This window comes from Lycium barbarum, chromosome 5 (genome assembly GCF_019175385.1).
Source record: "Lycium barbarum isolate Lr01 chromosome 5, ASM1917538v2, whole genome shotgun sequence".
Taxonomy (NCBI): Eukaryota; Viridiplantae; Streptophyta; class Magnoliopsida; order Solanales; family Solanaceae; genus Lycium; species Lycium barbarum.
The window spans coordinates 120666526-120694475 of record NC_083341.1 but is presented as its reverse complement, the minus strand read 5'-3'; the positions used below and the strand labels follow the sequence as shown (position 1 = coordinate 120694475).

Here is a 27950-nt window from a genome sequence, read left to right as displayed (position 1 = left end):
ACGAAGTCGGGTGATATGACCATGAATATGGGCGAATTGGGAGCGAATTGAGAAACCTAGATAATGTGGTTAACGTAAATGATTAATGGCCATTGTTATGGTATTGTGAATGTATTGTTGACGTTTGGGAGTTGAAATACGTTATGGAGGAATGTCGTATGAATAAAGGAGATGCTGTCCGATTTTCTCTAGCTTTAGTCATGTATGCTAGCTATCGATTCTAATGATAGTGTGACTTTAATGAAGGTATAAACGCAACCGTTGAAAGAGAACGTGCAAGTGGTAAATAGTCGAACGAAAAGGTATGTAAGGCTAACCCTTCTTTCATAAGGCATGGTTCTTTGGCCAAATATCTAAATCTTCTATGAGACTATGATATCCTTCAAATGATTTGATCTTCCGAGCTAGTAAGCTCACAATGCGTGATACGCCACGATTGTACTAAGTCCCTCGTATGACGAGTAAGCCTATAGAGATAAATGTGATGAATGACGATAATATTAATAATGATGTTGATGACGATTATGATAATGATGTAAATAGTAAAGATGTTTATGAGCTATTATGTATATGTGTCTATGTATGACTATTATAGAACCCCGAGCTTATGAGGCCGGGTAAGATATGTAAATAAGTATGTATATGATTACGTAACGCGCGCACACCTCTGCAGATGGTACGAACAACCCTGACGCCTTGGTAGGGCCAGGTAGATGTAACCCTGAAGCCTTGGTAGGGCCAGGTATGAGTAACCTTGAGCCTTGGTTGGCCAAGTAAGTATGAAACACCGATCCTACGTGGTCGGGTATGCTATGTATATGACATGAATACGAATATGATATGACTATGTATATGGATGTGAATAAGGGGCATGTATACGAATACGAGCACAAATATGGTACGGGTACTATTATGAATACGGATAATGATGTATGTACACAAACACGTATTAGGAATGGAAAGTTCCTAAGAAAGGCAAGCAAGTGCATATGACGATGATATTGCCATCTCCCATTCGATGCTATTTCTCATGTTGCTATCTATGCTTCTATATTGATATTGATATTGATCATGCTTTACATACTTAGTACATTCTTCGTACTGATGTCCTTTTGTTTGTGGACGCTGCGTCATGCCCGCAGGTGCATAGAGAGACAGGCTTGATCCATAGCTGTTTACTCAGAGATTACATAGCAGAGCTCCATTTCATTCGGAGCTATAACTTTTGGGTACTTATTCTTTTGTGTACATAGTTATGGGCATAGCGGGGTCCTGTCCCGCTTATGTGATATATTATACTCTTCTTAGAGGCTCGTAGACATGTGAATATGGTTAGATGTGTCCGGCCTTGTCGGCCTATATTTTGTATATTATTTTGATAGCCTTGACGGCTCATGTACATTGACGTGGTATAGATGCCAACCATAATATGAAAGCATTGTCGTCCAATGGGACTAGCATGAATGGTGATTAGAAATGTATGTTTAATCTTGTGGCTCACCTAAATGTAAGTGAAGTGTAAGCCAAGGGGTGCCCAGGGTGGGCTAGCACCGGGCGCTCGTCGCGGCCCTCTAGACGGGTCGTGACAAAGCGTTTCAAATGATTCTAACAACTTCAATCTACATAAACAAAGTCGTATTCATCAACAATGTATCACAACTATGCCAATTTAACCAACTAAGTGTCCAACACTTATGCAAAATTTTCAAAAATTCAATATTCATGTGATGTCTTGGTTAATCACCCTAATTAGTTCCATCAATCGCGTTGATACATTCATTTGAGCCTTATAAGTCTACCATTATAACCCATAGACACTATTCATCATCTTTTTCACTAATTTCATAGCCTTTATTACTATCAAGCTCGGGTTTTTTTTTTATTTAAGGTCACTCCAACAACCACCAACTCAAATAATACCTTTCACCACCATAGATACTCATAAATAACTCATATTTTTAATTTATAAGTGTAGAAATTACCTTCTTGAAGAAACCCAAAATTCTAACTTTAGGAATTTTCTTTGGAGATCCTTGATGTTCTTGTTAAAATCTAATCAATACAAGACGTAATGGTGCTAATATAGGTGTTAAATAACATAGCTTAACATAAAGCACTTGTAGAATTTTGCGTTGAAATACCTAGAGATGAGAGCTTGGCCGAGACCACCGAGAATTTATTTTTCTTTTGAAATGCACTGCTCAAGTCAACAATATGAAGGGCAATGTTTTTGGTCTTATTTGGTACTATTAATAGACACGTAGGGTCCCTCCAATTAGCAAAAAAAGTATCTCATTTGGTTTGAAATGTTAAGGTAGTTGTATACCTATATGACCAACAAACCAATCACTTTGGTTCAAGCTCAATTTGCTGTGTAGAAGCTTTATTTTTAGAAGCTTTACTTTGCCATTATTTTCCTTCAATATAAGGGCAATTTGATTACATTATAAATATCTCGCATGATGATTTGAGTCATCATTATAGGTTGTCTCACACTATATTGACTCTCTACAAAATTTTGAGGTCCATCTTCTTTTTTGAGCATAATTGAATATTTATATCCATCTATGTACCTCCGAACCGTTTCATATAAGTATTAACATATCCGATAGTACTTTTCTTACATTGTCATCATTGTTGGTATGCAAAAAACAATATTTTCTATATTCGTCAGCACGCTTAAAATATTAAACTTGAATCAAAATGTTCAAGGACGCTACAATTATCTTGGAAATCCTATGTTTTTGTTTAAGAATCATGTCTTTAGTCCTAGGATTGATTAAGAATTGTAGAGATGTTCTTACCTTGATGTGGGGGGTTTGAGAGGAGAGAAAATCATCCTTGAGAGGTTTTCTACGTAGTTGGAATGTCTAACAAATGAATTTTCGAGTTAACTGTTGAATTTATAGGATGGGGGCATTTTGGACCCCCTGGCTCGCATAGCTAAGCCTATGGCATGACTATCTTGTGCTATGAGTTGAGCTCAGCGAGCTCCTAGGTCTATTTCACACTTAGTCAAAATTTCACGTTTTTCGACTTTGCCGACAATGTTCAGTAAAATGGTCATAACTCCTATCATAGATGTCCGTTTGATCTGCACCATATATCGTTGGAAAGGTATTTCAAAGAGATACAACTTTCATGTTTTAAGTTTTCTCAAATTCCTAATGGATTTCCACGAAATCAGGATGGAAGACAAACCTATCGAAAACTTAGATGATTCTATCGAATCTTATGCACCTCGCTATCCGTCTTGATTCCGAGACAACTATTTCCACCTAAAATCCTCCCGTTGGGACTTCATATGGTTAAAATGTCACATTAACACTCATTTTAACCCGTTTACACCTAACCTGGATTTACGGAGTGTTACAGCTTCACTCCCCACCGCACTAAACTTGCACTCCACATATTTTGTCTTCACTACACCAGAACAGCCTTTTAGTGGGCATTTATTCAACGGCAATAAGGTAATTGCCGTTACTATATGGCCTAAAGTCAGCTACTAGGGGCAATGAAACAATAGCAGGTAAAAAGTTACTCTTTAGTGACAATCACTGTATGTGCATATATTATTATTTTTTAAAAAAAAGTAATCAATCTAAGCGGCAAAAGTACAGCCATATTTTTTTATTTTATGAAATTACCTAATTCAATTTGTTTTGCTGCTTCTCTCTACTTGACTAACACAGCCATAATTCAAATGAAGCGGTGCTCACAAATCTTTGTAAGTTTAGCTCCATTTTGAAAACTCGAACAACTTTCCCTTTGTTATTCACCAGTTCTTCAGAATATCAAATAGATTTTCTAAATTTATCTCCTTCAGTTCTTCAAATTTAGGTTTGTATTTTCGAATCGAATTTGTCAAAATTTGTGATTTCTTTTCTACATATTGCATTTGTTTTCATCAGTTAGATTTACCGGATCTGATACTTTAAAAGTTTGGTTTGCAATGTGTTGTTTGGTGATTATGTGATTCATTTTACTGCAAATACAATATACAATTATTTGTGTGATTTCTGGCGGTAAACTTTGTGACTCAATTAATCATTTTCCTGGAACTGATGAGTTTTTATTTGATTTTTGGCAGTGTTTCTGGTTTATTTGACTCATTTGATTATTTTACTAGAATTGATGAGTTTTTGTTTTATTTTTGGCAGTGTTTACCCCGAATTTGGATAACCAATTAAATTTGTGGGTGAGGTATAGGATATGTGGTTATGTCTTGAATCTAGTTGATAGAGAAGAGAAATATATGAATACACTATGAAGAAGCAACTAATAATCGGTGGTTTGCTATATACTTGTATGTTTACTAATATATGAGTGTTACTTGATTGAAGAGATGTAATAGAGATGAACACAATGAATTCGGATTGCAACACGATAATGAGAGAGATTTGTATATATTTCTAGTACAAAAAAATGTTCTTGATGTTAAGGAGCCAACCCCTTAAAAGTGGGCAATGACCCTTATTTATAGTGTTGCCTCATGGGCTCCATACAATAAGAGAAAACTAAAAATAAAGAAAAATTCTGACTTGGATTAGGTTGGGTTAGGTTGGCCGTACGGTCTGACACCCGTACGATTGACAGTTGAGCATGGCAGGACGTTATCGACACGTGGCAATCGCGCAACGGACCTCCCGGACTAACGGCCACGACCAAACGGACCAACGGCAACGACCAACTCGGCCATAAAGAAACCGGTTCAAATGATGCCCTTCCTTGGCCTCGGTCCAAGCGTTCCTCCGGTTCAGAATGAAAGTCCTCGTGCATGTTCTTGTCCCCTTCTTCCTTCGGTTCCCGGTCTCACCGGTTTAGCGCGTGTCCGATTTTTACCGTATACAGCTAGTCCCCACACTTCCCGGATCGTAGATTTATCGGAGTAACGGGAAGTGGATGCATCAAGAAATCGGCGACTCCGTTTGTCCGTTGTTATCTCCTCATTTTGGCGGGAACAGTTGCGTCACGTCCCCTTTTCTTCGGCCACGTGTCTTATTCCGGATGATCAACTCTGACAACCGCCGTAACGCATGTCGCTTCAGGTCATTCCTCATTAATTATGGGACACGTGGCTCCCCCTGGTTGGCTAGCATCGGTAACCGTTCCATTCCCATGCCTATATAAGGCTCTTCACCTCTTCATTCAAACGTTTTTACGATTCATTTCTCTTCATCTTCACTCTTCACTGCATTCCTTCATTTTCACCATATCTAATTGTCCTCCATATCAAGTTTGTTGCTGATCCATCGCTTATACCACGTGAAAGGAAGCAACTTTGTCACCATCTTTACTAGCTACTCTTGTTTGAGTGTTGCTGCTTCTTACTCTGTCATTTCTTGAACCGTTTGTTCCCTTACTCTTTTTTAACTTCCTTTCTGAATCCACTCAACTTCTTCTTTTCACATTTTCAAATGTCTGAAACCACTTCCCATGATATTCCCTCGGTTTCATCTCAAGGAACCGAACCCGCATCTCCAACTAAAGCAAAGAGCACCTTCGAGCCCACTGCCTCGGACATTATACCGGCTAAGCCTAACTTCAACAAAGATTTTGAGGTCAAAAAACCTTCTTCGGTATCCGATAGGGGGTTTGATGTGAGGCGATATCCCTCATCCATTACTGAGGAAAAACTCGACTTAGTCCGGGCTGATTGCGGGTGGGACACCCGTCTGGTTCAAGTTTTTGCCCCCGGGCCAAGTGAAACAGTCATTGACCACCGGGAAGGTTTTTTATATGTGTATACTTACCCTTTCACTCTCAAGCTCGACCCTCCGGTCGATCCGGTCATCTTGGACATGTGCCGGACCTATGACGTGACCTTGGCACAGATTGGTCCGATCGTTTGGAGGGTCGTGGCATGCCTCCGGTTGTTGGCCAACAATGTCGGAAAGGAGCTCACGCTGGCCCACTTGATACGCTTATACTCCCCGAGGTTGTTCCGGGTGGCGTAATAAAACTCGCAAAGCGTAGCCGGAATCCATTTTTCTCGAAAATGGACGAAGATAGAGACAGGGGCTGGTTGGAGTGATATGTCCGGGTGAGGACCTCGAACATAATTCCGGACAATTTCATGCCTTTTCCGGAAACGTGGAACAACAAGCGTAAGCCTGAACTCTAAGTAATTGCTTTTGTATGTTTTATCAAATTTTGGTTCCACTTTCTCATCGCTTTTCTTATTTATATCAGCCAACGGATGGATTCCCCCGGTCGTCCGGAATCTGAACAAATGGGTTATTGCACTCCTTAGCCAGTATGTCCACGACGACCGGACGTGGGGCCACCTGTCACGCGGCCAATGGGTCGCCCAGAACCACGGTAATTCACTGCATCTTCTACTACCCGTATTCATTGCGTCTTCGATTTTCAAGTTTGCCCAAGGGCTCGGTGGATCCCAGACCGGAGTCGGCAGCCGAACCCACAACATCGGCACCAGAGTTCGATTCAGCAGGTGCATCTCGTATCCTCGCTGCTGCTGCTGCCAAGAGAAAAAAGCCCTCGGACAAAGGGCAGAAAACAAAGAAAAGGGCGAGGAGCGTCGTTAGGACTTTACGGGATGAAGCAGAGCCCGAGCTCCTCGTCCGGAGTATCAGTGCGGCCTCTTCCGTGGCTCCTGTTCCGGAAGAAGGTATCACCGCTTCACCCCTTCCTTCAGCCGTAGAAGGACCTTTGATTCCGGTGTTACCCACAGGTGCGGAAGAAATTCTTTACTCGACTCCTCTAAGGTCGATTGATTTCGTCGACATTTCAGGTGAAGCTTTTTCCGAAGAAACCCCCCTGCAGAGGGCAAGTAGATCTGGGGGGCGGTTGCTGCCGAAGCTGATCAAAGAACCGAGCCTGCCCCCGAGAGTGAAGCTCCAACGGTCACTGGCCCGTTACCCGACTACGAGATTGCTGCAACTACGGAGCCCCCTGTCTTTACTGAAGCTGTTGAGGCCGCTCTAGGTTTTCCAACTTTGGCTTCGAGGCCGGATGAGTTTGAGGACATGTTCTCGAGCACTCCTCCTGCAACCAGCGAAGTCGCGGGTTTCGAACATCTTCAGATCCCTCAAGCCACGAGGGCGGTTGGTCGGGCCACCGAGTCCGGTGCTAGGGATAGCTTGGTCAGAACCTTTCCGGGCCCAAGTGTGGAGCCGAGGAGGACGAGGTCGGCTGTGATCACCGTTCCCGAGGATTGCAGCTTTCTTTCTCGCCCGATGGGCGTGGCGAGCTACCTGAGGCCCCTTATCTCAGACTTGGATAAACGAAAGATGAACGGGGTCTCTTGGCAGTGCCTCATCAATGAGGGTATGCACGCGGGCAATCGAGTAAGTTTTGTCAACTGTCCCTACATGCTTTTCTTAAGAATTTCTGTCTCGTTTTATGAAAAGTGTTTGACTTGCTTCATTTGCAGAGTGTGGTGCTTGTCAACGAGGCTTTCGTCCGTGCTCAGCAAGAGGTGGACGATCTTAAGGGCCAACTGGATGCCCATGGTCGGGAGACGGAAAAATTTCAGCACCTTCTGCGGGTGAAGGAGGATGAGTTGAGCCGAGCAGTTGCTCTCTCCAACCTCCAACCCGAGCTCGATGCAACAAAGGCTGAAAACCGTCGATTGAAGGGTGAGCTGGCCGAGATGGTTGAATACAACCGGAGTCTCGAAGCGGACAAGATCGGCCTTAGCCGAGATAACGCTCAATTTTTCTCGAGGCTCGATGAGCTCGAAACCACCCTTTCTCAACTCCGGGGGGAGCTGGATTGGGTGAAGTCTGATGTTGCGAGCTTGGCCGAGAGGAACCGGCTGCTCGAATCTGAGAGTGCCCGGTACAAAGAGCGCATGAGGGTGTTCGAGGAGAAGGTGGAGAAGAGGGCCCAGACATGTGATGATCTGAAAACCGAGCTTAAGGAGACGGCCGATGCTAATGACGCCTTCAAGGCCGAGCTCGAGTCGGCCATCCACATGCAAGATGTCCTCGGAGAGGCTCGAGATGTTCTGGCGGCAAAGTTAGCCCGGGCCGAGGTCGATTTGGAAGAAGCTTTGAAGAGCGTGGAGGCCGCCGAGGCTCATGCCACTATTGCTGCTGAGTACGAAAAATGGAAGTCTCGGAGGATCACCCTTGAGCAAGCCGAGCATGGCTTTACGGATCTTCCGGCCCTTATTCTCGAGGCTAGAAGAATCGAGGAAGAGGCTAAGGGTGCCCTCGGGGATGACTCTGATGACTCCGAGCGGATAGTGTCTGAACACTCCGGCTCCAGCCCTTCCGGATAGATTTAGGGCCTGTACTTAGCTTTTTAGTTTTTTGCCTTTGTAGGGGTCTCTGATGTAAAATCCTCTGTATAAATAGAACATGTGTTTTTCTTGATTCTTTTCTTCGAATGTTATGACTTTCGCCCGAATTGTCGGTTCGTTTAAATAGTCGTTATTTCTGACTATGCCTGAATATCGGCTTCTTACTTCATCCGGCACATTTTGTCCGAGAATTTTATTGAGTTTTTGCCCATGGGACTTATTTTATGCTTTGTGAATTCGGACATCTCCGAATCACGACGAGCATTTTTAGGGCCGGAATTTTTCGGCTATTTTTATCTTTTAGGGCCGGTATTTTTCGGACACCCGAATCTCAGCCTTAGCTAAATTTTGATGTAAAAGTCCCCATTCGTGGGATTAATGACTTTGGCTCGGATCACTATGATCTTGCTGCCTTTGTCGAATTTCGACCGTAGCACCCGGTATCGAGTATATGAATGAGAAGTAGTGCCAAAATACGGCAGTAATCATCGGGGTAAAGTGCTTTACCAGTAAGACATCTTGAGATAGTGTTATCCAAACTTTCGATAATTTTTGCATTGCAATTATTTATATACATGAGAATGAACTTTTTTCCTCCTGCCTTTGCCGTAGCAAATACTAAATGGACACGATTCATTCTGATCGTTTCGTCCTTACATCGGAACCTAATGCAGAAGGTCCGGTTCTTGGTTTTGCCGTAGCAAATATTGCGTGGACACGATTCATTCTGATCGTTTTGGTCCTTACATCGAAACCTGATATTTTAGGTCTGGTTTTGCTTGTTGAGCTCCTCCGATTTTCGCTAATCGGGGTAACTTTGAAGTGGGTATTATAGTCCCCTAGCGCTCATTCAAGCTGCAAGATCGGGTGAGTGCTATTGAGTCCCCACTCGTTGGGTGTGACCCCGAGTTTCCGAGCGTCTGTCTTTGTCTTCGTTGAGTAACACGTTGTACTTGTTGCCTCATTAAAAACCTTGTCAGAAAACCCGTTTTGGGACAAAACCGCACTAAGGAAAAGAGTGCAACACGTGTTTTCAGGCCTAAATTCTAAATCTATCCGGCTCTCGATTTTTCTGCAAAAGAGAAAGGTTATTAAATAGAAAACATGGGGAGTCCATACCTTAACAGTAGTATCTTTTCAGATGAGCCACGTTCCAATTGTTGCGCAACCGTTGCCCGTCCATGGACTCCAACTGATACGATCCTTTGCTCGTTATCCCGGTTATCTTATACGGACCTTCCCAGTTCGGACCCAGTTTTCCTTCGTTGGGATTCTTGGTGTTCAAGGTAACTTTTCGAAGCACCAAGTCCCCAACTTAGAAATGCTGAAAATTGGCTCTTCGGTTGTAATACCTTTCCATTCTCTGCTTCTGGGCTGCAATACGGACTAACGTGTTTTCGCGAAGTTCATCCGTGAGGTCGAGTTTTACGGCCATGGCTTCCTCGTTTGACTCCCCGGTAGTATAGCTGAACCGGAGAGTGGGTTCACCAACTTCTACGGGAATAAGGGCTTCAGCCCCGTAGACCAACGAGAAAGGGGTTTCTCCCGTACTTGATTTTGATGTGGTTCTGTATGCCCACAACACCTCCGGTAATATTTCCCTCCAGTGATGCTTTGACGCTTTAAGTTTTTTCCTCAGGTTTTGGATTATTGTTTTGTTTGTGGATTTCGCCTGTCCGTTTGCACACGGGTGATACGGGGTCGATACAATTTTCTTGATCTTCAATCCCTCGAGAAAATCATTGACTTTGCCACCCACGAACTGGGGTCCGTTATCACAGGTTATCTCAGCAGGGATGTCGAAGCGATAAATGATGTGGTCCCATATGAAGTCAATGACTTCCTTCTCTCTGATTTTTTCAAAGGCATGCGCTTCAACCCACTTAGAGAAATAATCAGTCATAAACAGAATGAAACGGCTTTACCTGGTGCCCATGGTAACAGACCGACAATGTCCATTCCCCACTTCATGAAAGGCCACGGTGAAACCACCGAATGCAGCAACTCCCCGGGCTGGTGAATCATCGGAGCATGTCTCTGACATCCGTCACATTTCCGGATGAAATTTTTCGAGTCTTCGTCCATCCGGTTTCAGCCAAAGCTTCAGCACCGGTGTGGTTGTCACAGGTTCCTTCGTGCACCTCTCTCAGCACATACTCCGTCTCTCCGGGACCCAAACACTTAGCCGGGGGCCGAAGAAAGATCGTCGATACAATTGGCCGTCCACTAAACAGAAACGCGCAGCTTTGGTCCTTAATGACCGTGATTCTTTTGGGTCATTCGGGAGCTTTCCATCACGCAAGTAGTCGATGTACTTGTTGCGCCAATCCCAAGTTAAACCCATTGTGTTTATTTCGGCATGTCCGTTTTCTATCGCCGTGTTCAACAAGTGCACCGTAGTCCCGGGATTGATTTCTTCCCCTTCGACCGAGGATCCCAAATTTGCCAATGCATCGGCTTCGCTGTTCTGCTCCCTCGGTATATGCTGCATGGTCCATTCTTTAAACCGATGTAGTATCACTTGGATTTTTTCAAGATACCTCTGCATCCGTTCGTCCTTGACCTCGAAGACGCCGTTCACCTGGTTTACGACCAAGAGCGAATCGCACATTGCCTCGATTGTCTTGGCCCCCATACTTCGGGCCAATTCCAAACCTGCAATCATAGCCTCATACTCGGCTTCATTGTTAGTCAATTTAGCAGTTCTAATAGACTGTCGGACGGCATCCCCAGCCGGGGTTCTAAGGACGATCCCTAGCCCGGAACCTTTGAGGTTCGAGGCTCCGTCCGTATGTAGCGACCAAATACCCGAGGCTTCCCCCGAGGTTAGCAGAAGCTCTTTCTCAACCTCGGGGACCATAGCCGAGGTGAAATCTGCCACAAAATCGGCTAAGATCTGGGACTTGATGGCCGTTCGAGGTTTGTACTCGATATCATATCCGCTAATTTCGACAGCTCATTTAGTTAGTCTACCCGATAATTCCGGTTTATGCATGATGTTTTTCAGGGGGTAAGTAGTTACTACACATATTGGATGGCATTGAAAGTAGGGCTTGAGCTTTCTAGAAGCACTTACCAGTGCCAATGCCAATTTTTCCAAGTGGGGATAACGGGTCTCCGCATCCCCCAAAGTTCTACTTACATAATAGACAGGGAATTGCGTACCTGATTCTTCTCGGACCAAAACGCCACTTACCGCTACCTCGGAGACAGCAAGGTAGAGAAAAAGCGGCTCGTCCGCCTTTGGTGTGTGCAACAGCGGGGGGCTAGACAAATATCTCTTCAATTCTTGTAAGGCTTTTTGGCACACCGGTGTCCAAACGAAGTCGTTCTTCTTCCTTAGTAAGGAGAAGAAACGATGACTCTTGTCCGAGGACCTCGATATGAAGCGACTCAACGCCGCTATCCTTCCAGTGAGCCTCTGTACTCCTTTGACGTTATTTACCACCCCGATATCCTCGATGGCCTTGATCTTGTCCGGGTTGATTTCGATCCCCCGATTTGACACCATGAAACCCAAAAATTTGCCGGACCTTACCCCGAAGGCACATTTTTCCGGGTTGAGCTTCATGATATACTTGCGGAGCACGTCGAAGGTTTCCTGCAAATGTTTTAAATGGTCCTCTGTTTCCAGGGACTTGACCACCATGTCGTCAGTATAAACTTCTATTGTTTTCCCTATTTGTTCTTCGAACATCTCATTAACTAGGCGTTGGTAAGTTGCACTGGCATTTTTTAATCCAAAAGGCATGACATTATAACAGTAAGTCCCATATCGGGTAATGAAAGATGTTTTCTCTTGATCCTCCGGGTGCATCCGAATCTGGTTATATCTGGAGTAGGCATCGAGAAAACTTAACATCTTATGCCCGGCCGTCGCATCGATCATTCTATCAATGTGAGGCAACGGGAATGAATCCTTCGGGCATGCTTTATTTAAATCCTTGTAATCAATACACATTCGAAATTTATTACCTTTCTTGGGCTCCACTACCACGTTGGCTAGCCAGTCCCGGATAGAACCTATTTTTAAAAGCTTTGTTACCTCGTCCTTTACGAAGGCGTGTTTTGCTTCCGCCATAGGCCTTCTCTTCTGCTTCACCGGGGGAAACTTCCCGTCTAAACTGAGCTTGTGAGTTGCTACTTCCGGTGATATACCTGTCATATCTATATGGGACCATGCGAAGCAATCTGCGTTAGCTCAAAGAAATTCAATTAACTTGCTCCTAAGCTCCGAGGTTAACCCCATGCCCAGGTATACCTTTCTGTCGGGTAGATATTCGAACAAGACGATCTGCTCCAACTCTTCTACTGTTGACTTGGTTGCGTTCGAGTCATCCGGCATGACGAATGATCTAGGTACACCGAAGTCATCCTCTTCGCACCCCGGGTCCAACCCTGTATGCTGTGATTGCTATTTGGTGTCCGTTTCCCCGGTTGAGTCCTTCTCCCTTTGATCCGATTTTTCGGGCTGAGGTGTCGTTTCCTCGACCGCGAACATCTCCCTTGCAGCGGGCTGTTCACCTTGGATGGTTATTATCCCCTCCGGTGTCGGGAATTTCAGCAACTGATGCAATGTCGATGGCACGACCCTCATGCTATGTATCCAAGGTTTGCCCAGTAACACGTTATACTTCATGTCCCTTTCGATCACATAGAACACCGTTTGCTGGATAGTGCCATTGATGTTAACCGACAACGATATCTCCCCCTTTGTGGTTTCGCTCGCCATGTTGAACCTGCTGAGGACCCGGGCTACCGGCATGACCTGATCGAGTAGCCTTAACTGTTCGACCACTCTCCACCGGATGATGTTGGCTAAGCTACCTGGGTCAATCAAAATACGTTTAATCTGAGTTTTAAAGATAAGAATAGAAATTACCAATGCATCATTGTGCGGTTGAATGATGCCTTCTGCATCCTCGTTGCTGAAAGGGATAGAACCCTCGGGTAAATAATCCCGGCTGCGTTTTTCGCGAACAACAGAAACCTTGGCCCGTTTCATCACCGGCCCTCGAGGGGCATCGGTACCCCCAACAATCATGTTGATTATATGCTGGAATTCTACTGGCTCGTCCCTTTTATAAGTCTCCCTTTCCTTGTAGTGACTTTTGGCTCGTTCACTCAGCAATTCTCAGAGATGACCGTTCTACAATAACCGGGCCACCTCCTCTCTTAGCTGGCGACAATCCTCGGTTCTGTGACCATGGGTTCCATGATATTCACACACCATGCTCGGGTCTCGTTGGCCCGGATCCGACCTTAGAGGTCTCGGCCATCTTACATCCGGGACACGACCAATAGCCGAGACGAGGCCCAAGGTACTGACTTTGAAGTTGTACTCCGATATCTTTGGCAAATCCTTGTTGCCGGCGGAGCTTCCGGCATCGCTCCTGAACGAGAGACCCCGACTGCTCGACGGGCGCTCGACCCGTTTATTACCCCGACTGGAGAAATGGCTTGGGCTAACCCTTGATTTCTCCGACCTAAAGCTTGGCTTCTCTGAATGGGAATATGGCCGATGCCTCTCCCTCGACGACTCGGCCTTCGTTTCGTAACCTTTCCTTGGTCTCTCAAAACTTTTGTTCACATTTATTGGCCCCGGGGGAAGTTCGAATTGATCATCCTCCACCCGAATCTTCGACTCGTATAGGTTATGGACATCAGCCCATGTCACAGCCTCGTACTCCAGCAAGCTTTCCTTTAACTTGAACGAAGCCGTTGAGCTGTGAACATTGAGCCCCTTTGTGAAAGCTTGTGCAGCCCATTCTTCTGGAACCGGGGGGAGCTCCATTCGTTCCCTTTGGAATCGGTTGACAAATTCACGCAGTAATTCATCGTCCCTCTGGGTTATACGGAAAATATCTGTCTTACGGGCCTGCACCTTCTTGGCACCGGCGTGAGCTTTTATGAAGGCATCGGCGAGCATTTCGAATGAAGTGATCGAATGCTGGGGCAGATGGTCGTACCATGTCAATGCCCCTTTTGACAAAGTTTCCCTGAACTTCTTCAGCAATACCGATTCAATTTCGTCTTCCTCCATATCATTGCCTTTTATAGCACAGGTGTATGAGGTCACGTGCTCGTGCGGGTCCGTTGTGCCGTCATATTTCTGGATATCCGGCATTTTGAACCTCTTCGGGATTAGTTTCGGAGCTGCACTCGGAGGAAAAGGCCTTTGGATGTACCTCTTCGAATCCGGCCCTTTCAGTAAAGGCGGAGCCCCCGGGATTTGGTTCACCCGAGAGTTGTACGTTTCCACCCTTTTTTCGGTCGAGTCTACCCGCTTTGCTAAAGTCTCTAGCATTTTCAGAACCTCGGTGGAGGAACTAGCTCCGGACCCATTGCTCTCGACCATCCGTGCCTCATCTTTCCCGAGTTTGGCAGCACCCTTCGCCTCCTCCGAGGTCGTTTATCTTTTCCGTTTTGCAACCGAGCTATCGCGATCCCCTGTTCGGCAATCGCCGCTCTCTGTTCCTGCAACATTTCAAAAATTAAACGTAAGTCAATATTATCATTTGGGGTATCCGGTTCTTTCTGGCCCTGAGTCCGGGACAAAGTAATCGAATTGTGCGTATTTAAAAAGTCGGTAGCCGGTTGGGCGGCATTCTCCTGGTCCACGGTGTTTTGATGGTTGAGGCCCTCCCTCGAATTAACGGGGTTAGGATCAGCGGGGTTTGGTAATCCTCGTGGACCGCTACCTTCGTTTTCGGTCACAATCTCATTGTTCTTGACGTGACTGGATTGTCCACTGTTAGCCATTTAGTCCGTTCTTTCAGTGACGAACAGAAGATGTTTTCGATTTTGATGGGTAAGGTAGAGATCAAGATAAAAGACCACTATTATCCTAGCCCCACGGTGGGCGCCAAACTGTTTACCCCGAATTTGGATAACCAATTAAATTTGTGGGTGAGGTATAGGATATGTGGTTATGCCTTGAATCTAGTTGATAGAGAAGAGAAATATATGAATATATTATGAAGAAGCAACTAATAATCGGTGGTTTGCTATATACTTGTATGTTTACTAATATATGAGTGTTACTTGATTGAAGAGATGTAATAGAGATGAACACAATGAATTCGGATTGCAACACGATAATGAGAGAGATTTGTATATATTTCTAGTACAAAAGAATGTTCTTGATGTTAAGGAGCCAACCCCTTAAAAGTGGGCAATGGCCCTTATTTATAGTGTTGCCTCATGGGCTCCATACAATACGAGAAAACTAAAAATAAAGAAAAACTCTGACTTGGATTAGGTTAGGTTAGGTTGGCCGTACGGTCTGACACCCGTACGATTGGCAGTTGAGCATGGCAGGACGTCATCGACGCGTGGCAATCGCGCAACGGACCTCCCGGACTAACGGCCACGACCAACTCAGCCATGAAGAAACCGGATCAAATGATGCCCTTCCTTGGCCTCGGTCCAAGCGTTCCTCCGGTTCAGAATGAAAGTCCTCGTGCATGTTCTTGTCCCCTTCTTCCTTCGGTTCCCGGTCTCACCGGTTTAGTGTGTGTCCGATTTTTATCGTATACAGGCAGTATTGATAGTTTATGTGACTCATTTGATTGTTTTACTAGAATTGATGAGTTTTTGTTTGATTTTCGGCAGTAAGTTGAGAAGATAGAGATTTGATTGCTGCTTTGTGTGATTCAATTGATCATTTTAGTATTTTCCGGAAGTGATTAGTTTTTGTGTGATTTTTGTCACTAAGTTGAGAAAATAGGGTTTTGATTGCTTGTTTTTGTGACTTTTGTGTTAGAAAAAGTAGTCAAGTGCTTTGGTGAAAAAAAGTGAGTTGTGTGACTTTTGTGGTAGAAAACACAATTAAGTGACTTTGGTGAAAAAAAGTGATAGTTAAGTGACCATTCAGGAAATTTATGCTAAATATCCCAAATGTTTTCTAGAAAGGAAAACGAGATTTAATTGTTGTTATTATTTTAAACAATTTTTAGTTGTTCTAACATAGGTCAAACTCCAATTTCACAATTTTGAGGCTTTGTATATGATATTTGAATTTGTCAATAACTGTGGATAATCCAACCAAGAGTGGAATTGGGAGTGCAGTTGACTAGTGAAAGCATGTCACTCTGTTTTTTTATACGATAGTGTTCAGATCAACTTGCGCGCACCTCAATTATTTCACCAAATACTTGTTACCTCCCACCAATACATGTTATGAATACCTTTCGTGTCTAAAGCTTATAAATATTGAAAGAAATTACCTAATATTTTATCTCTATTAAGATTTGAGCGATAATTTCCCATGATGAATCTAGATGAAGTAGATCACATCAACTGATTAGTTAATTCTTGTCTAACTTATCCTTGAAAACCAAAAAGGTTCAAGCACATGCTTCTTTTCCTAGCAATACTACTGAAATTATATGTGTTATTAGCATGACAGACTTCCATAGAAAAACGCAACTACTAAAGCATATTTAGGCACAATAAATCAAGGAACTCCACTTTTCATCTGGGATCAATTAAAAATCCTAAACACATTTATGATATCTAGTTGTGAGTGTAAACGTGGTTTGTAAAACTCATATAATGTTAAGATAGATGATACTAAATTAATCGTCATTTTACTGTAATTAATGATTTTTTGCAGTAGGTTGAGAAAATTAGGCTTTGATTGCTAGTTTTCGTGACTCAGTTGATTATTTTACTGGAATTGATGTCGATGCTCTCTATTTCTTTCTTGCTCACGTTTGTTATGCGTATAACTCTCTCAATTTAGCTCGATTTTGAACTTTCTCATACGATCTATATTTATATGATATCGCATAACTTTTTTACAAACTCTTATAGAAATTTTCCTTTGCAAAATCCCAGAACTTTCGCTTCGTTATTCACCATCAGTAGCTGGGCTCGGGCATTTGAATTTTAGGTAAGAAGGTGAACCATTATGTATTTGAAAACGATTAGGCGATTTCGAAAAATTGTGAGTATTAGGTGGATTTGAAGACGATTAGGCGATCTAGAATGCTTGTTTGATTTTCTATCATGCATTCAACAGAACCTGTGAACTATATACCGAAATGACATTCTGAATTCAAAGTAGGGTTGTAAGCTCTGATGGTCTACTCCTCTTTTTGATTCTGCTCGAGCTAGTTTATGTCCTAGAGCATCCATTATTCAGCTATGTCGAAATCTGTTCTGCTATAGATGAATTAAATTATGTGTAGGATATGTTCTTTCTCGTTGGTGATGTTAACTCTTGCATTCACCTAAAGTCATAATGTTAGGACTGGTGTATTTTTTAAGTATGTTCGTAAATTCTAAAGAGTGTTTCTATATCATTATGTGGAAGAATCGGTTTTCCAGCATATGGTCTTCTTATTTGTAAAATATAAATGTATGAGTCAAATACGTAGAAAACACATCAGTAGGGATTTTACTTGAGCTGAATATTATGTTAATGTTGTTTTAGAGTACTTTTCTTTTTCATGTGGTAGAAAAAATACTTTATTTTTATGGGTAGAAATGGTACTTTACTTCCCATATTAATAAAAGGGTACTTTCTTTTGTGTTGCATTATTCTAATGAGGTGCTGATCATTTTTTTTTATGTGGAAGAAGAAGTTTGTCACTGCACATTCCTTTTAGATGTCAAAAGGGATGAGTCTTACCTAGGTTATTAATAAAAATGCACTGATCGTTAGCTTATGCCATGTTAGTAAGATCCATTTTTTAAATTCTAGTTGTGAAGCCGGAATCTTGTTGTTTAGTGTGCTGCATCTAAAGGTTCTAGACCAAAAGTTATTTTTCACTTCATATGTCGCAAATTTAGACTTGTGCTTGTACAACTGGAAAGTAGAAGCCATGACTCTAAGTTTATTGTTCTATTTTTTTAATGTATTGTCTGTTGCATGCTGCCTTAAATTTTATATACTTTAGTATCCAGAATTAATTGCTATGAAAGAAAGGCCTTGTTTATACCCCTGTTTACTCTAGGTGATTCTTGTTCCTTATAAAAATGACACGGTTGTTGACTCTTTGTTTGCCTAGTTATATTCAGTGTGATATATATTAGTAGGTTTCTTAGAGGATACCATAGAGACTTTGCTACTCCAAGTTGTTGTCAATGTGGAAGTAGATGTCAATGTGGGTAATGACTTAATACTTTCTTGTTTATCATGTTCTAATTGGAAAGAAAATGAACTAGTTTTTGTTGTATTCATGGGTTCTCTTCTATTTGACCTTCTAAGTTGTTTTTTCGACTCATTGCTGCCTTTGTTTTTAACTGGATGGGGGTTCACTATGGTCCATAAAATACTTACTAATAGCCTCAGTTGGTTGAATAAGAAATCACCTTAGCGTAACGCTTTTTTAAAGGTAAAACGTGGGCTAAACGCTTCCACTTGAAGGTAAGATGTGATAATGTAGTTTGTGGATACCTTATTTGTGACATGTATAAGTAGGTTCTTAAAGGATTTTGTAGAGACTTTGCTGCTCCAACTTGCCGTCAAAGTGGGAATGTCTTGTATCTTTCTTGTTTATTATGTTAAGATTGGAATGACTATGTCCTGCTCCCGAGGCTTTGGTCTTGTGATAGGAACATAAATTGTGATGTGCAGGTTAGACGCACATCATGGGTTCTATTCGAACTCCGACGCATACAAAAGTTTGGTATTTAAGCCCGGAAGCTTAGAGGGGCAGACCCATTATGTATCGAGTTTCAAACCGTGTTGCCACAAGTTTTCAGAATTTCAAAACAGCTATGTGCTCCTACTGAAATTCTGGATAGGTGATCTGATTTCAAAGCTTTAACTTTTGTTCCTATAATTTAACTTTACAAGTATGCTAAAGTGTTTGTATTGTAATTGCAGAAAAGTAATCAGTTTCTTGCACAATCGTGGAGAACTCTAGAAGTAAAAGATGGATCGATTATAGTACAGTCAGTAAAGAGTATTTAGACGGAGTAGAAAATTTTCTGAACCACACCTTTCGTGAAAAAACATAATGGAGAAACAATTTCATGCCCATGTACACAATGTGTGCTATTCTATCAAGTAAATCAGGCAATGGCATATGATCATCTCGTGGTTCATGGTATTATGCCTTCATATGATAATTGGTTTTGTCATGGGGAGTCATTCAATGGATCAACAAGTATCGAAGAAAATAACGACAGGCAAGAAGCTTTCAGGGCAATGATATGAGAGGAATGATACATGATGCTTTTGGAAGCATCACCCATTTTTTGGATGATAACACCAGTGAAGGAGAGATAGAGCCAAACTTAGAGGAGAATAATCCTCATTCATCGGGAAATCAACCTCATCCAGAGGTGGATAAGTTTGATCAACTCATGAAAGATGCAAATGAAGAACTTTACCCTGGGTGCAAGAAATTCAGTAGACTGTCATTTTTGCTTCAACTTTACCGTATAAAACTATTATTCAAATGGTCAAATGAGTCTTTTAATGCTTTGCTTGGTTTATTGAAGGATGCATTACCAGGGTGAGAAGTTGCTTCCTTCATTTTATGAGAGCAAGAAGTTAGTTGAGGGCTTGGGGTTAAATTACAAAAAGATCCATGCTTGTCCCAACGATTGCATGCTTTTTAGGAAGGAATTTTCTAATAAGGATGTCAATAATTGCTTAATCTGTGGAGCTTCTAGATGGAAAAATAGTGGCAAAAAAATTCCAGCCAATGTCCTAAGACACTTTCCTCTAAAACCAAGACTCCAGAGATTATTCGTGTCTTCAAAAACATCTAAATTGATGCGATGGCATCATGAAGAACGGAATAGAGATGGAGTTCTATGACATCCTGCAGATTCTGAAGCTTGGAAAGTTTTTGACACTAGACATTTAGAATTTGCTAAAGATTCCTGCAATGTTCTCCTAGGATTAGCTAGGGATGGCTTTAATCCGTTTGGCACGATGCGAAGTGTTTACAGTACATGACCAGTGATTTTGATTCCATATAATCTTCCACCATGATTGTGCATGAAACAAGAGTTTTTCATTTTGTCCTTGCTCATTCCCGGGCAAAAAAGACTTGGAAATAATATTGATGTCTTTCTCGAACCTTTAAGAGAAGAGTTAAATGATTTGTGGGGTATGGGGGTAGAAACCTATGATGCCTTTTCTAAGGAGACATTTCAATTGCAAGCTGCTCTCATGTGGACCATAAACGGTTTTCCAGCTTATGGTTCTCTATCAGGATGGTGCACTAGTGGTCAATTTGCATGTCCTTGTTGCAACATAAGCACTCAATCTAAAAGGTTGAAACATGGTAAAAAGTTTTGTTTCATGGGCCATCGACGTTTCTTGAAGCAAGGGCATAAATATCGGAATGATGCAAAATCATTTGATGGAACTAAAGAATTAAGACCTGCACCTTCTCCAATATCCGGGTCACAAGTTCTAAAGCAAGTTAGAGGCATAAAGTTCACCCTCGGCCAGTTGAGTGAAAAGGCAAACGGGGTGACGAAAAATACGTGGAAAAAGAAAAGTACTTTTTTCAATCTTTCTTATTGGGAGTATAATTTGGTGCGTCATAACCTTGATGTGATGCATATAGAAAAGAACATATGCGATAACCTGATTTATACATTATTGGGCCTTGGTAAAAAATCAAAAGACAACTTAGAAGCTCGGTTGGACTTGAAGGAGATGAATATAAGACCAAGCTTATGGCCTCAAAGACGAGCTAGTGGGAGGACATATCTTCTTCCTACTTATTTCACAATGTCGCCGAAGGAAAAGAGGTTATTCTATGAAGTATTAGAAAATGTTAAGTTTCCACATGGCTATGCATCTAATATCTCACGTTGCATTTGCAAACGAAACTTATCAGGACTAAAAACTCATGATTGCAATGTTATAGTGCAAGAACTTCTTCCTATTGCCTTACGGAGATCGACAGATAGAAAAGTGAGTTCTGTTTTAATTGAACTGTGATCATTCTTTCGGGTGCTTTATAGCAAAGTGCTTAAATTGGAAGTGTTAAGAGTTACTTGTAGATAAAATTGCACAAACCATTTGTAGTATGAAGACTATGTATGTGACCAAATATAAGACCAAAGACGCCTTGATGAAAAATAGACCAAGTCACTTACCAAGGGATCAATGGACTGGCTCGTCTCGTATTGGCTCTGTCATAAAGCAAAGGTTAGTGAGTACATGTTTGACTCAAAATTTGTGAGACTCCCCTGCAAGTGTTCCATTAAATACTTAAGATATTGAAACAAACTTAACTAAGAAAGAGAGTTTAATTTGTTGTTACAAAGGCATGTATAAGGGGATATGGACTGTTATGTTGTTACTGACTTTGATTATAAGTTTACCTTATATGCGTAAGTACTATTAGTGAGTAATAGTTTGTGTTGCAATGACAGAAGCACAGTCAAGCAAATAGAATCAGTAGGGCTAAGCAAAAGATGCCTCACACAGGAGGATCCAAAAGCATAGCAACCCTGATGAATGAAAAGGTATTCATGTGTAACTTACATACTATAAGAATCTTGAATTATTATTTTTTCATGTCTGATTGTTTGACATCAATTTAACTTTATTAGGCTATAGATGGAATAGAGCCTACACGTGCAGAAGTTTACATATTGACACATACAAAGCGTAAGGATGGTAGACCATTGGATGAGGAGTCTTCAAATACAGTTGTAAGATTTTCCTTCTCAGCCTTATCATTGTCTTAATTTTAGTTCGTCCTCCACTGCACTATGTTATTATTTCATTGAGTGTTATCTTAATTACTCTCAGGACATGATGCAAGAGAATTTGAGTAACAACGAGACACCTTATGAACAACCTCATGGTAGTGTTGCTTGGGAAGGAGATGTGTATTCTCAAGTGTTGGGAAATGAAAAAAGTGGCTATGTTCGTGGTTTAGGACTTGGTCCAACACCTTCTCTATTATGGGGTAGTAAATCTTCCTTACGAAATGTTGTTGCTGATGGTTTATCAAATGAAGCTGCACATAAGTTGGAACAAGAGACAAATGAGTTAAAGGAGTTGAACAAAAAACAAGATGAACAAATAAATGAGTTGATAAAAAAACAGAATGAAGAAATTGCTTTGATGAAAAAAAATCAAGAGATGCTAGTTTCCGAATTATCATGGATGAGACAAGTCATGTGGAAATATGCTCCTACTGGATTATATGGACGTCAAAACAATGGAAGCACTAGACAGGTGATCCGATTTCAAAGTTTTAAACTTTTGTTCTTAAAATTTAGCTTTACAAGAAAATTCTGTTATCTAGTGTGTTAATTTTGCTAGGTTCCCGATGCCAATAGTGGCAATGAACAAGGTTATACTGGTCAAGTAGTTAGTGACAACAAGTTCTTTCTTCTCGCAAGGTAATCTCTTTTACCATACATGAGAGCATATCAACCATTTTTTCTTTGGTAAATCCTCATTTGTGGTTCTTTCTTTGGTAAACCATTTCTTCTCTTCTTTTAATTATCTCCTTCAATCTAGTTTGGTAAAGCACTTCATTTCATTAACTTAGAAGGTTCAAAACAGCGATTGAAAATAATAGCACAGCTTGTTTTGTTGAGAAGCGAAACTGGCGAACAATATTTTGTTCTTTTCTCATGATCTCTGCCTAGTGTGTATTGACTAGAAACCTTCTCTATTTTTAGGATATTATTATGAAAGATTTCATGGGATATATTTGTGAACTTACTTCCTAGATTGTATTCTTTTCTAGCTTTCCTATTTTCTCGGTTTAGAAAGGCTGCTGTTGGCCCAAAGGGTCGGCTCCAGACGAACTTCTCGGTCATCAAAAGAAGGGATTTTTGATATTTTTTTTTTTTATTAGAAAGATGTGATCTTGATATTGGGATTGGTATTAAGCTGGAAAAGATGCTATATCAGTTATTGGTGTGTCTTGTTGGTTTCTCTTTTTTGTGGTAATTTGTAGTCACGGGTGGAAATGCTCGAATTTTTTATAGTTATTAGAAGTTGTGCTGAGAGGGAGAGATGTGTTTATGGTGCTGCTAAGTTGGGCTGGCTTATTGTTGAATGTTTGGTTTGGGACAGAGACAGGTCTTTTTCATATCTGGTAACACTGCTTTAGAGTATCTATCCTGGCACTAAATTGGGACAGAGGGAGTACTTGCTAGTATCTTAGGGATTTCTGTTTACCTCTATTTTTTATATTTCTGGGGGAAGGGCGGCACAGGTAATGGTAAATAAAATCCTGGACCTTTCAGGATGCAAGATCAATTTTTTATGTGAAAGTTGTGTTGTTGTTGAGTTTGGTGATTGGTTTTTAGCTGGTAATGTTCATATTGATGGGGCTGCTGTGGTCACTAAATATTGTAATTTGGAATTGTGGATGGCAGTTATTTGATTGTATCTCTTTTACATTGTTTGATTACATGGAAAAGCTTCAGTCTTTTCGGAAAAGTTGTTGTATTCGTGTTGAAAGAAGTGATTTTGATTAGTGAAGTTCAAGATATCACCTTTCCTATTTGTATGTCCAACTGAAACAATCTATTAGGATTACACAAACACCAAGCTTCATGTACTAGCAAATGAAATTTCAAATTTGAAGGGAAGATCAGAAAGAGATAAAGCCTAATAAGTTGAGCAGATGTTTGAGTATGCAGATATCTTGAACCTCATTTTGGTAACTGCCACTTTTCCGGATAGAAATTAAAAGACTTGTTTTGAGCCCGCTGTTGCCTTCAGAGTCATTTTATGTTTGCTGCTTTCCCTGTCTTATTTTTCTTCTTTCTTTTTTGGGAAATATTAAAGTGGGTGCAGGCATTGCTACGCTGCTTTTCGTTCATGCAATTTATTTCAGTAAATTTGTATTTTGACTGTCAAAATTGACTTATTTTTCTCCTTTATGTCTGGACAGATTTCAAATAACTCTACTAAAGATCCTCCAGTTATTGCATATGGTCGTGATCTAAGCTGCCATAGTTTCTCTAGGAAAAGAAATAATGGCTCAATTTCCTTGTTTTTCCGTTGAATGCATTCTTATTTTTTGGGGGTAACTTGAACACATTCTTATTATTTTGATAATTCCTACTTTTTTTTTTTTTACCTCTAGAAGACAAGAAGTGGATGTATTGAGCTTGATTGTTCTTGGTTTAAGTGAATGACGTTGTTTTGACCGTCTATTACTCTCTTCGAGTTAATTTTGCTTGTGATTTTTTATTTTTAATGCTATAAAAGAGTCATTAGTTAAATGTGTGGTGAAGGTGAATGCATGGCAGTTTTAGCAGTTATAAGAATTGCCACTAAAACATGTCTCTTTTAGTGGCAATTATTGCATTTTTGTCGGCAATAATAAAAGCCGCAAAAATGTTTGATATCACATTTCTAAGGTAGCTTTATCGGCAATATTAATTGCCGCTGAAGAATGCCGCTAATAGTAATTATTTTTAATGGCAATAATATGGGTCTTTACCAGCATTCATAGTAAATGCCACTAGAGGCTTTAGCGACCCTGGATTGCATGACATTTAATCAATTGCTGGTAGATGTTTTAGTGGCATTAAATATTGCTGCTAAAAGGAAAATTTATTGCCGCTAATAGCCTCTTTTGGTGTAGTGCTTAGTCCTACTTAACCTGAAACCTTTAGACTCCAGGGTCTATTTCCAAACCTCTAGCCTAGCGTTCACCTTGCTGCGCGTCTCATCTATAAGTACATATCATCCGCAAACAACATGCATCAAGGCATCTCTCCTTGAATGTGACTTGTCAACACATTCAATGCCAACACAAATAAGACCATATTTATACCCATAACTCTAATATATTATAATATATTATTAAAAGACAATTAAAACTATAACTAAGATGTTTTTTGGATCGGAATTACTTTTATGAAATTTTAAAATGAAGATAAAAAATTTAACAATTTTTTTTAATTAATGTCTTTGATTAAAAAGATAAAATATTTTTTGAAACATTTATAGTTCGTAACTCATAAACGTGAAAAATCAATCACGAATTATTTAATAAGATATATCAACTATCAGTAATAACTTTCTTACACTTTAAATATGTATGTTATTTGTAATTTTATTTAATTATAATATCTATTGTGTAAAAATTTCTCTTTTTCTATTCTTTTTTATTTCTTTCACTTCAAAATTATTTAAAACATACTTAGTTAGATGAAGTTTTATTTGTGTAAGATTTTCACTATATAAAAGGTTTAATTTTTCTAAGAAAAGGGATAACATCATGGAGGTGTAAGTACAGGACTTTCATAATATAGTGGGTGTAAGTGTTTGATTTAAAATATAGGAGTTCTATCCGTAATTGAGTCAATACATGAATATTTAGTGTAGATAACCCTTAAATCTAAATCCAGGAAGGGTAATACAGCAAGCAGTACCTATTCAACAAGTGCTAATTCAAATTCTGCATCATATCACAGAACTTAAAAGTCCCACCAATAGAATAGCATGACCAACTACTTTTATTATTATTGAAGGAAAGTAGATTCCGGTCACCCATATGGATTATGGGTCAACCCGGATCCATATTAAAATAAGAATTTATATATATGATCAATTATTGTACTAATAAAAAAGGTATCGGAATGGTTAGGACTCTAATTCCTTGAACCGTTGTGTTGCTTTTGTTCGATCATGACTCCATAATTGTCAAATTATATGGAAGTATATAATGAGGGACAAGTTCTTGATATGTTGCTGTGTTTGTCGTAAAGGTCCTTTAAATTGAAGTAGCAAGAAACGCAGTTGAAGTTGTGTCCTTTTAACAATCTTTGTTGAAAGCACCATTTCGTTTCATATATGTTTTTCCATAATATATACCACAATTTTTGTTGCCTTTCATTGAAAACACGTGCACCAAATTGTGTGGTGAAGCTCAATTACAAAGATTTAATAGATGTAATAACATATTGAATCGAATAACGTACCCCACAAGAAGAATATTGACAAATTATTCTAAAAAAAATCCCTTTTAATAGATGCACAACAGGAATAACATATTGAATCGAAAAACATACACCACAAGAAGAATATTGACAAATTATTCTAAAAAACTCCCTTCGTCTCACCTTATTGTATATTCCTTTTTCTTTCATTTGAGCATCATAGTATGATATTACACATGAATCAAAAGAAGAGTAAAAAGCTTTAAATTATCTAGAACATATTCAGGATAACTATGTAACCATATCGTACAAGATTTTTAGTTATTTTAAAATGAAGTATAGTAAAACATAGGAGTATGAAATAATGAGGGTAAAACTGGATGTCGTGTAAATTTTGTGGTCACTACATGTTTAAAAAGAATTTAAGAGAGTAACCATCATTTTAGCCGGTTTGATGGAAAATAGTACCCTCTGTCCCAATTTATGTGGCATACTTTCCTTGTTGGGTTGTCTAAAAAAAATGTCATCTTTCTATATTTAAAAATAATTTAACTTTATGAGATTATTTACCACCACACAAATATATAAGATTTATTTTGAACCACAAATCTCAAAAGTTTTTTTTTTTTTTTTTAACTTTGTGCCTTGTCAAATTGTGCCAGGATGGAGGAAATAGTAGTAAGAAGAAAGAAAAACCGTCACGTGATAATTCTATGAGTGAGCTTTTCTTTCTCAAAAGTCAACTTTCTCCCTTCTTAGAGGGTGTTTGGATTGGCTTTTAAAAGTAGCTTATAAGCAAAAAGTTTTTTTTGGTCGAACAAACTGTAATATTGATAACCCAAACTTCAGTCATTTTACAACTTTGCTAGTAACAGAAAGAAAAAAGAACAAACAAAACTAAGCCATTGCTCCATCTCCTATTCCTCCAGTTAACCATTAATTCTAGCTATAACACCTTCTATCCAGTCCCTATCTTTATATCTCTGTCTCCTATGTATTATATGTTAGAATACGTGATATGGGCTGATCCAACTGATTTGTATTTGTTTAATTTGTATCAGGCTCGGCCCAATTGTAATTAATTTACGGGTCACTACTGGTCACTACTTACATGTGAGCCCAAGTTATTTGGGAAAACAAATTATTCATTTTTTCTCTTTCTTCTTCAAGATGAATGAAAGGCTCTCTCTTTCTCTTCTCTCTCACCGACCCTCAAACCTAATTTCTTATTGTTTCGTTTCGTGATAGATTTGGTGATTTAACATGGTATCAGAGCATAGATCCCATACGATCTGCTCATCACCTATAGATCGATGCTATCTTCGTGAAATCTGACCACGATTTCTTGTGCTTCCGCTACTCAGTTTATATTTTGTGAAAATATCGAAGTTCTTCGTCAGAAATCACCTCTAGTTACCACGAATCGTGTTTCTGGTTTCATTCGCATGAGATTGTTGCTTGTTGTGGTTGCTCATGCGAGGAATCGTCGTTTCCAACCTAATTTTGCCCTAATCTGTGTTCGTATCAGTCGATTTTGCCCTAATATGTGTTCGTATCAGTTGATATTGCCCTAATCTTGTTGGTGTGAGTTTGTTGATTGCTTGTTTGTGCTCGAGTGAACAGTCGCTACTGGTTCGAGTTCAATCTGACCTAAATTTGTCTATTTGGTCTTCGTTTCTCTCTAATTTCCGAAAGAGGATGGAAATCGGGTAATTTCGTTCTATCAATCAACCTTGTTGTGTAAACTGCATGTCTTTAACTTGAATTGTGATTTCGTTGTTGTTTAAACTTGGATTTCAATTGTGACTTTATCGTTGTTGTTCAAACTGGTAAA

At 40.3% G+C, this 27950-nt stretch overlaps 1 protein-coding gene across 7 annotated transcripts; it reads left to right on the top strand.

Moving 5' to 3' along the window:
• The first annotated feature begins 3583 nt into the window (after positions 1 to 3583).
• On the top strand, positions 3584 to 24382 carry LOC132641297 (uncharacterized). 7 transcript variants are annotated; one of them, XM_060358229.1, is made up of 9 exons: positions 3621 to 3727; positions 17111 to 17165; positions 18855 to 19024; positions 19107 to 21161; positions 21626 to 21718; positions 21806 to 21907; positions 22008 to 22439; positions 22527 to 22606; positions 24118 to 24382. In XM_060358229.1, exons 4-9 carry the CDS (start codon positions 20232 to 20234, stop codon positions 24170 to 24172), a joined length of 1692 nt encoding a protein of 563 aa, XP_060214212.1. In that variant the 5' UTR covers positions 3621 to 3727; positions 17111 to 17165; positions 18855 to 19024; positions 19107 to 20231; the 3' UTR covers positions 24173 to 24382. The 7 variants fall into 7 exon arrangements, with proteins under 7 accessions (XP_060214211.1, XP_060214212.1, XP_060214210.1 ...); XM_060358228.1 differs by lacking the exon at positions 17111 to 17165 and having other exon boundaries at positions 3584 to 3727; XM_060358227.1 differs by having other exon boundaries at positions 17111 to 19024.
• The last annotated feature ends 3568 nt before the right edge of the window (positions 24383 to 27950 follow it).

Coding starts and splice junctions, on each gene's coding strand:
- LOC132641297 (XM_060358228.1), top strand. CDS start 20,232: ATGAAACAAGAGTTTTTCATTTTGTCCTTGCTCATTCCCGGGCAAAAA. Junction 21,162..21,625: donor GGAGATCGACAGATAGAAAA/GTGAGTTCTGTT, acceptor TTGCAATGACAG/AAGCACAGTCAAGCAAATAG. Junction 22,607..24,117: donor AAGTTCTTTCTTCTCGCAAG/GTAATCTCTTTT, acceptor ATGTCTGGACAG/ATTTCAAATAACTCTACTAA.